General features: G+C 37.4%; 1 protein-coding gene across 2 annotated transcripts in view; it reads right to left on the minus strand.

Annotated features, from left to right (window-relative positions):
- KCNK12 (potassium two pore domain channel subfamily K member 12) overlaps nt 1-10,287 on the minus strand; it is a 44,970-nt gene extending 34,683 nt beyond the window's left edge. The window contains exons 1-2 of one of the 2 annotated variants that reach the window (XM_053461082.1): nt 9,789-10,287; nt 8,311-9,438 (exon numbers count right to left, since the gene is read on the minus strand). In XM_053461082.1, coding sequence (XP_053317057.1) covers nt 8,311-8,653 — 343 coding nt within the window. In that variant the 5' untranslated portion in view covers nt 8,654-9,438; nt 9,789-10,287. Of the gene's footprint in view, nt 1-8,310; nt 9,578-9,788 lie in introns of those variants that run through there. The other variant, XM_053461083.1, reaches the window with a different exon arrangement.
- Between the last annotated feature and the right edge of the window lie 814 nt (nt 10,288-11,101).

Consider the following 11,101-nt stretch of genomic DNA (forward strand, 5'->3'; position numbering starts at 1 on the left):
TCTGACCAGTTATAGATGATATGTCATAGCATTTGAGAGTTCAAATTCTCGATTAACTTTAAAAGGTCTCTTTGATTGACCCCAAATTCTAATTTGTCAATCCCCACATTTTGTGTTCAATAAAAATAATCTCTTTTTTTTAGATGATTCAGTCTGTAATATATGTGCACGTGACAGCAAACTAGCTTGTTGATATTTGGCCAAGTTTGGTTAACCCATGCCCTCTTGGTTTTTGTTATTATATATAGTAGGTATCTTTATATTCTTGGCCTCTTGTGCTTACAATTGTCTCAGTTGTAAGGTAGATCCTTAAGCAATGTAGAATAGTTTAGTTCTTAGACATCACAATTTGGTGGAATTATTATACCTAAATAAATAATATTTATCCCAGTTGTAGGCCATTGGAGGGCAAGCTCTCTTTTTATGTTATCTCAAGATTCTCGTCTTATGCAAGTTGGCTTATGCAAGTTCTTCTAGTTGGATTCTGTTGTGACTGACCCTGTCGAATTTTTTTTTAAGTAAATAGGGCCACTTTTTACAAGTGAAAATGATTATCTAAGGGCTCTCAGAAAAACTCTATGCTTGCTGCAGAGAAACATTATTTATATATATATATATATATATATATATATATATATATATATGTATTTATATATGTTATACATGTTGCAACCAAAAGAGATGACATATAACCAGCCTGATAATAACGGTTGTTAAAAGAATAAAAGTCACTCTTAATGGCCAAACAACGTCTGAACTGAGACACAGTAAAAGTTTGTGTGCCTTCATGCAGATTAATGATGTCATATGAAATTCAAAAATGTAACATTGTAACTGAGTTTTCATGCTAAATGGAATAATATGTCTGTTCAATTATGCCTTCACTTTTAAAGTAAATGTCCAACGATTCTGCCTACTTGACAATTACATGTATTTGTTACATCATTTCAACGACAAGATTCTTTTCCTAGACTCATTACCTAATGAATGCTAAAAATGCTTTTTTTTTTTTTTTTTTTTTTTTTTTTTTTTTTACTAAGGCCCAATAACATCTAACAGATGATGCTGCATCTTCTTCTGAACGACCTTAAAACTTATAACATTTGACAGTCATCTCACCATGTATAAAAACAGAGAGTAGGGTTTTCCTGGAAACAAGCTTGTTCCACGGGCTAAAAATAGATTCAGCTGTAGAGGACAACCTAATGCAATATGAATATGGGGGGGATTTAAAAAACGAATAGAAAAAATTGGAACAAAAATAGCATTTTCTTATATTTTGCTGAAATAAATTAACTATGGTATTATTTCTGCATATTAATTTGCTGTTATTTCTTTGTTAGCACAGAAGGAAGCCAACTATTTTTCATCTATTAAAGGCATCTACAGATTAGGTCGACTGCTCTTACTAAAAATGTTCTCATCAGCCATCCGCCGTCTAACTTTATATCAAGCCCTCTAGTTCTGGCGCTCCTCTGTTTATTAAAACTGCTTCTCTCTTTGGCTTTTATTTAACCATACATATTTTGTATGTTTTATCATGTCTCCCTGCCTCTTTCTAGTGGGTACATGTTAGTCTGAAAATTTCCCACAGTGCCAGCTTTGTCCCCAAACAGCTTGTGAGTAGCACCTTTGCCCACAAACAGCTTATCAGTGCCACCGCTGTGTCTATGATCGTTATGCCCTTGCACATGCTGCTGGCCAACAAGATATGATATCATCAAACATGGGAACTTTATGAATGAGCTGACCCCTGAGACTCTTGAAATATTAACTCTTTAATAGCCCTATGTAGTGACTCGTCAAATGTGTTACCCAAATAGCTCTAATACCGGTCCTGCATTCAAGCAGGGATATCAACAATAACATACTGGTAGCAAAAACACCAATTATATATCACTGTGTGACCTTGAGAATCTGGCCTCAAGAAAAGCCTTTATTGCCCCACAGTTGAAGGAAATAGACATCCACTGCTGGGATTTACAATGGGGTTCCTTTAGTTAGATACTGTAAAGAAATACAGGATTATTTTGTTAATTTAAACTTGCCTATTTTTTTCTCTGAAGACTAGAAAAGGCATCGAGCAGAAAAAGCTTGCAACTAATACTAGTTCAGTGAAGTGCAAAGTTAATTCATTAGCTTCATGTTTTGATATTTTGTGAAAAGTCTGACAGGTTGAGGCCCTTGGGGACATTAGACGATGGGAATAATCACATTATTATTTTACGCTCATGGGCTACGCTACCATCGCTTTACATCTTCTTAGCATACTGCTTGTAAACATTAAAAACTGAAGACAGTCTGCCAGGTAACAATGAATATTTTATATTTGTCACTTGGGCTACACGGTAGAAAAGTATGAGTTTACTTATTAGTCACAGAATTGATCTTCCACACTATGATGCTCAGATTTTATCATGTTTCTGTCAGCATTAGATTAAACAAGTGTATAAATATATATATATATATATTAAATGAAGTCTGCAATTTAAGCACCACATTTGATAGAAATAGATAGAAATTTGAAGGATAGGCATTGTTGGTCTGTAACCGTCATTCACAAATGTTATTGTCCAAACAGATCACAATATGCGTCAGGGATTCCTAGAGAAAGAAACATATTTACAATAAAATAATGTATCTATACTGACCATATAAACCACCGGAGAGAATGAGCACGATGAAGTGTATTTCGAGAGGTTATGAAAACCAGTAGGATTACTATAAAAGGGTCAAAACATAAATGTAACACATTCTTTTTTATCTTTTTCAAAAGTGGATCTAGATATAAATCTCACTATATCTGTCATTGGCTTCTATGTATTCACAGGCATCATAAACATTTCTGAAAAACACATATTTTCCGGTTGGTAGAATCTTGGATATTTTCGCTTCAATTTCTATCCCATGCCAGTTTTACCCATTTTTAACCACTCACCACCCACCGTGGGTCCACTAAACTTTAGCTAGCTATATGTCCTAATAAATGAAAGAGCTAGGACGCTAGGCCTAAGATCCACCACCCTTCCCAGATATTAGTATCTTTAAGTTTGTTGTAGTTAAGGCAGATACGCGGAAGGTAATGTCCTTCCTTCATAGCTTGTGCACAAGCAAATGTCAGTTCTGGACCCTTATCCTAACTCCCCGTGGGGGTCGCTAACCACTCTCAGTTTTGCAACCAGAAGCTAATATTTAAAAATGATCCTTGACCTCTATGGTTCACTGGGTTCCAATATATATAATAAGACAACAGATTTAGCCAAGTGCTACATTAAAAACACTCTAAATGGGCCTACTCTAAATGAACAATGGGTATTAACATCAAATACTTTTATCTGATTTGAAGGAACATATATCAAGCCCTCAAATGAAAACCTTACTTTTATTCCCTGGTACTTCATACGAGGGCCGGACTGGGGATGACTAGGTGTCTTTGGGACTTTAAGGCCAGCAGCTGCCAAAAGTGCCAAAGTTTGACAGCCATCTGGATATAAGTGGCTCCACATTACATTTTTTATATTTACCCAGCATGCAGCAGTGCAGATCAGGTGAGTATGGGGTGCTTGTGTGCCACCAGCCTAGCAAATATTTGCCCAGTGTGCCAGATGGCCAGTTTGGGCCTCATATGAATAATAGTGAACAGTATAGGAGTTTGGGAAGCATGCATTTACCGTAATTGTTTTTTTAATATTCCAGCCATGTAAAATTGCTGTATGTTCTGGGTAATGAAAATGATTTATATCTTTTATGCATGCTTAACATTTTCTATGTATAATTTGTATATCATGTAGGCTGTATGATCCATAAAAAGTCAGATTTTCTTTGAAGAAGAATCTCTTCTGGATTTTTTTTATTGTTAGGTGTCAGCATGAGCTATATTTGTTATAAAAGAGACAGATCCTGGGCGCTCTCAAGTAACTTGGGCAGCAAATTGTTGCTGTAAATTATTGACTTGTATTGAGTTATTTATATCATGTACCAGAAACACTGTAAGACATGAGTACAAAGGGAATGCCAGAGTGATCAAGGAAACGCTGTTAACAAAGCAGGCATTGGTTGTCAATGAAGAAATGAATTATAGGAATAAAAGTAATAAACAGTAATAGGCATAGTTTCCTTAAAGGGACAGTCACACCGTTTCTTTTGATAGACATTGTTCCTATGTTTACCAATTTACCCCTTCAGCCTTTTGGGGAAACCTTAGTTTCATCACGTTTGGCTTTATGGCATGTTAGCCGGTTTAGCAGGTTTATGTGCCATATTGTGCCACACATCTGCCAACAATCTTCATATAGATATAAAAGAAAGATACAGCGTGCAGGGCTGCCGCTAGGAGGTGGGAATCAACCTTCTTTATCAAGGACCATGCCTAATGCCAGATTGATGCCAACGGGGTTCAATAATGAATCTTGCACTGGGAGCAGGTGAACTTGCACGAGCCCAAACATACAAGTGCACTACCTGCAGCTGCCGGTAAGGTAAATAATTGCCGTTGCTGAGAGAAATAGCACTTGATTCAATAAAAAAAGGACATCAGCAGGCAAATGCCTGGGAAAAACCGAGCATTGCTGCTCCCTGTAATATTTCCTGCTTAGAAAGAAAAAAAAAGAAAAGTAAATCTTCCCTGGGAAATGAAAATGGCAGCATTCAGCACAACGTGAACAGAACCACAATGCAGCAGCACTTGTGACATGCAGGTTCCGGGTGTAAATGTGCCACCTCATGAAAGCAATACATTAATCAATAAATAATTGCCTTTTTCAAAAAATAGCAGCTGGGGAGGGGTGGTCCAGGTGTGGCATTAACCAGGTTGGTGCCTCGCTATAGCCCCAGGTGGGTGCCTCGCTATAGCCCCAGGTTGGTGCTTCACTATAGCCCCAGGTGGGTGCCTCGCTATAGCTTGGCACATTGAGCTGCACACCAGCTGAATAGAATATGTTTCCTTGTTGGGATCAAGCCTGTGCCGATTTGGCCAGCTATAAACACACCTTGATTATCAATGGCATGTTCATGGTGTAAACAGCTGAAGATACAGGTTATTTTAACATTGAACATCTCCAAAGTCAAATAGGTGTCACCATCATTTTTACGCAGAAGGAAGCTTCGCCTTGCCTGCTACCAAGTTTCCCTCTTCCTTGGGTGGTAGTCAGAAAGGGTAACGTGACACCTGCTATGGTCATGGGCAACATGGAACCTACAAGACTCACTGTTAAGATTCCATTAAAAGAGTGGTACAATGTACCACGGAAGGACATTCAGACTGATCCTGCTCTCCAGGAGTGATATTTCCAAAAGCACACCCACTGTAGTTATAAAACTAACACGTGTGCCTTTGGAAGTGTCATTCCTCTCCCTTTTGCAATGCCATTCCAAAATTATTCTTGGAAAACACCTTTGCATTGATGAATGCACCCAAGTATAACCAGCATTCGACGCTCCACAAGTGATCAATGGCTGGAACCTCAAATTGGATTGGAAATTAGATTATGTTTGGCATATTCCTTTTTAATATGTCAAAGACAATGGTGAATTGATTGGTGCCATGTTAAACGTAATTTCCCCTAGACATCTGGAATTAAATTAATTAAATAGCCATTATAAGAAGCACGCCTTCGTTTAAAGACAGCTTCATGTATGATGACATGTGCCCCAGTGAAGTCATTGACTTGTCATTTGAGAGACCAGGTATACAGCAAGAAATTATTAATACAATCTCTGAAATCAACAGAATTATTCCTTAATAAAGATAGAGCCAGTAATATTACAATCCGGTTTAAGATCCATTCCTCATGTCACATCACTGCTCATAAACATCAAAGGAAAACTGGACATATCGAAGTGCAACATGATAAATCTGGAGAAATCCACTGATTTCTCTCGTTAGTTTGCATGACACATTTTTGCCGATTTGCTCCACCAAAATGTTTTATGCATAATGAATGTTTCATTTTTTTTTTGGTCTAACACTATATTACTGCAAGAGAGGCTTAAAAAATGTGTCAAGGGGAGCAAGAAGACCTCTCCTGTGGCTAGAATCTCGGTGAATCGCGCTAAGACGACTGCACGGAGAAAATGATTACAAACGAACAGCACTGAAAATGATAAATTTAAATAAACGCAACTCGCAAAGGAGAAGTGTGAGTAACGTAACAAGATATCATATGTCTTTGTGTGCCTTTACTTTTTTTCCAGGTACACATTTTCAGCAGTGAGCAACAATTGACACAAAAAACCCTAGAAATAGTTCAATAATGTGAAATTAGTTCAAATTAAAATCCAAATTGGTTCAATGCACAGCAAGATTTAAAATAAAAACACAACACAAAGGTCTAATCATGCCCGGTTCTGCTTTTACTAAGAATCATATACTTTTTTTTTTTACTCTTTTCCTAACTTTTGCAATATGAACAAGTAACACTAATCTCACCCCCCCCCCCGTTTAGCCCCTGATACCCCTGATTCATAGAAAGGTAAACACAGAAACATAGATGGCAGATTAGAACCATTTGGCCCATCCAGTCTGCCTGTTTTCCCACTGTGAACCTTAATCTTAGATTTGGAACATCCATATGCCTGTCCCATACCGTATTAGCCTCTACCACTTGGCAGGGATGCTGTTCCACTTACCCACCACCCTCTCGCTAACGTATATAACTTCCTTACATTACAATTAAACTTCCGATCCTCTAGTTTTAGATTATGGCCTCTGGTTCTATCTTTTTTTCCTCCTTTGAATAAACAACAATAAACTCTCTTTCCATACAGTAGAATATTTACCATACAATCTACAATTAATAACTGGGGCTATATATACTATATATATATATATAACACTTCTATTGGATGCAGTCAATGAAAGAAAAGACCACATTATGAAACATTATTTCAGGGTATCGAATATTCATTAAATAATGGATTTTCTGTGTCCCAAATTAATGTTGCCAACAGTACGTTGAATCCGGTGCTTTTGAGTAAAGCCGTTATAAAGCATGCATGGTGACTTGAAAAATGCCTGAATAAAGATACTATGTACTGTCAATCTACTTCACCCTCCTTGCATTTTACCCTACATAAGGGTTTGGGTGCAACGATGTTTTTAGATGCAATTGATATAATTTATCCCTTTTAACAGCCGCAAATAGGTGTTATTTTTCATGTCATCTTAGACGACTGCCAAAAATCTTTAAGGCAGAAGACAACAAGGCTGATAGCGCATGGTCAGCCATGCGAGAAACCAATGAAAATTAGCAATCACAGCAATTCTAGGGATATTTTGGGAACATCACTGATTTTTTTTTATTAATATATTTTTTTAATTACATTTTTACTCTAATGTAATATTGATTAGAATACTTTTCCTCCGTTAAGTCCCTGGCTATCTATAACTGCACACTGACTTAATACTTATTCTTCAAACTTGACATGTTTTTTGTAGGGGCAGAAGTTAAGGAGATGCAGAAGGTATTTACTCATGGGACCTGGTGGATGTTGCAACTCGACCCTGTTGAAAAAGGCTAGGGGGAAATAATATATGATAAATTGCATGCAATTTGTTGATGCAAACAAGGAATATACAGCAATTTCTGTGTCAGTTTTACTGTAAAAATCTTTTTTTTTTTATTTAAAACCTCATTACAAATCCTTTGCTGTAAAATTATAGTAACATAAAAGACAATTCACCACCCCTCAACTATAATGATGTAAAAATATAAATCGAGATGAATGCTTTCATTTCAGGATTTTGTCCAACAGATCAATACACGTAGTATGTAATATGTTCCGCTATACAGGAGCTTGTGCTATGCTGCAGTATTTGAGTTAAATGCTTTAGAAACATGGCAGGAACATACTGAGGAAACTATCAAACCCAGATACTCAATCTAGTTGCCATAACAACTTACAGTTAAAAATATTACTCTGTAGGTTAATATTATTCTTGATATTTTTAAATCATAGAAACATTGAATTTGATGGCCGATGAGAATCATATGGCCCATCTAATCTGCCCATTTTTGCCAATGTAGAAACTCAGATCATAAGCGACCCTTGATCTTGCCTTTTATTATATATGCCTACCCCATACATGTTCAAACTCTTTTACCACTTCTGATGGGAGGCTGTTCCATATATCTACCACCCTCTGAATAAAATAAAACAGGGTTACATGGCATTTAAACATCCGACCTTCCAGTTTTAGACTCTGCTCTGGGTTCTACATAATGAAATCCCTTAGTATTTCGGATCCAATGACATGCTATATATACCACCTCATGAGAACAACATTTGAAAAATAGTTTCATAGTGTCTTACCTATAGTTGACACAACTGTCCCTACAAAGTAGAAAGCTCCAGTGAAGTCCCACCTTGGTCTGAGGGCATCAACCCTAATCCCTGCAGCCATTGCTGCTTCATAATCTTTTAGGAAGGATCGAAGTTCTTGGATGCTGATATTGAATGAATCACTAAAGTTCCTTAGTATCTTATTCCAACGGTTATGAGCCAGTGTTTCAGAGGGCCTCTCTATGGTTGAAAAAACAGTAGCTCCAGCAATGAGGTAAACTACAATGAAGATGGCTAATAGCAGAAAACGACCATTGTCTTCATTAAATGGTAACAAGCAGCAGCAGCCTTTAGTTCTCCTGCTAGACATCATCCAAATTTCAGCACCACTGAGCAGGTTGACAGCAACCAACACCTCATTGGATAGAAAGGCATTGGATCACACTTCATAAGAGGACTTCCAGAAGAGCATTGCAGTTCATTCCTCCCTAGCTTCCATTTCAGCAGACACAAAGGAACATCTAAGTTGGGGTAGCTGGTCTTTGAAGCCTATATGGAAGGTACAAGTGATGCATATCTTTCATTCTTTATATTACAGATGCAAGTTTAATAATGGGTACATATATTCTGGACCAGATCTCATTGAAGGAGCTGGACATTCTGAGTGATAAATCAATGCTGGTTATAATTCCTTTGTTCCATCAAAAAGAATGTAATTGGGATGACATTTTTTAAACCTTGACTTGGTGCATAAGCACATAGATGTATGTTTTTCTCCCCCAATGGTGTTATTAAGGAAATTGCTTGACTGTTTTATCCATGGTTATGAATCCAGCTTCCCTTGATGATTCTATCCATGGAAATAACACATTTCCCTTGCTGTGCAAAGTTCACATAAACTGATAAGCACTATTTATCCACAGCTTAGTAATTAAAGCATTTCCATATGGCTAAGGCAAATCTTTGTAAAATATAATCCGCGACGTCCTGTTCTTTTTACAATGTGACATTTTAAGATATGAAAAACATGCCAGATGAATGTAACATCCTTGGATCACAGACAACAGGACTTATCTGTATCTCCTCTATATCAGTTTTCATGTCCTGTTATATCTTGTAATAAAAAGAATAACAGGAAACTTCCTTATATTGTATGTTCTGCAAGTAAAATACAAGAAAAATCATTTATACATGGTTAACAAACTTCAACATCCATATACATTTGGAATGGGGACCCTACACATACATACATTTGACAGGCAGGCAAACCGTACACCCAAAGGACAGCTTTACCCTGTGTCTATCTATTCCAGGGGATGCAGTTTAATAAATATGGTACAATACAATCCCTTTGAGTTCTGCATAAATAAAAATCATAATTCAGTACAACAATCAGTTAGGAACCCTTTCTCTGCCAAAAAATAAAAACAAATCTATTTCAGCAGCACATAGATCAGAAGAAGGTTATATCTTGCATAGGGGATAATGTAAAAAGTACCTTTGGTTACCTGGTGCCTTTGGTGATCTTCATTGAAGACTCTGCTGCAGTCAGGAATATTACAGAGCTATAATATAAGGCGTTTGCTTTGTGTTCCCAGATCGTGGAAAGCATTCTGGAGCCTTGAGCTGCTCTGGTTGCTGTTGCATAATCAGCTTAGTATAGTTTCCCTTGCAGTTTGAAGGCTTGGCTCCTTTCAGCACCTTGGAGAGCAGAGTCCTACCCCATCCAGTTCTGGTTAGGTCAGCATTCAGCACTGAACACAGGGAGACTGTGCAGCTGCAGCCTTTGTCAGCAGTCCCTTTACTCAGACATGCTCATGGAGTAACAGTCCAAGCACCCTGTTTCTTCCTTTGACTTTTTTTCAGATCATCTGTGCATCTTCTTGTTCCCAGTCTATAGCTGTGCTGTATGGTGCATTGACACGCTCAGCAAATGCATCTGCATGATTGCAAGTACTGAGCATAACACTCCCTGTGCATGGCTCCTGGGTGTAGGCTGTACCTGGTCCTGTGTGCTGTGCTATAGCATCAGCTGCCATGAAGAATTTCCTAGAAACTCTGCTGGGGTATCAGACTTAAGTGACACGTGTGATCCTGAGATCCTGAGCGAGATCTGCACAGAGTAATAATAAATCAGGTTTCATTCACAAGCAAATGTCTGGATGCAGGTGGGAACTGCTGTTTGGGCGGATCCTGTTAAATATGTCTCATTATATATATATATATCTATATATATAGACATATATAGATATATATATATAATGCTTCTGAAAGGCTTGTTTGCTCAGCAACTCAATAAAGCCTTGGAGGAAGGAGTTCATGGATTGGTGTTACTGCTCTTCCCCATAACTTGCTGGAATTCGAAAAGCACAACTCCTAAAACTCTGATATTTCTCTTTATTTACTAACCATACACTACATTTTAATTTTCACTTGGATGGCAAATAAGAGTTTGTATAAAAAAATTGAGAATATTTGTATTTTGCAAGTACATATTCATGAAGCACCATAAGGCATCTCAGAGTCCCACTCTTCCATGAATTGCTATTGCACCCATATGCTAGGGGTTTTCCCTATAAAGCACCACTGATGCTATATATGCTTCAAAGTCAGCCAATATGTTTTAGTGTGTCACAACATGTGATTCTGAGTGGTATATGAGAGGCATGTTCTCTAACTCATTTATGGATGAATGCTGTTTTTTCCTCCCCCTCTCACCTTCCTTCCTTGCTCTTTTGGTCTCAAAACTACTTTCTTGTGCTTTATTTACAAAACACTGAATGAAATTCATTCATCAAGGGTGAATGCTGGGTTATTTGTT

This window comes from Spea bombifrons, chromosome 3, assembly GCF_027358695.1.
Source record: "Spea bombifrons isolate aSpeBom1 chromosome 3, aSpeBom1.2.pri, whole genome shotgun sequence".
NCBI classification, from domain to species: Eukaryota; Metazoa; Chordata; class Amphibia; order Anura; family Pelobatidae; genus Spea; species Spea bombifrons.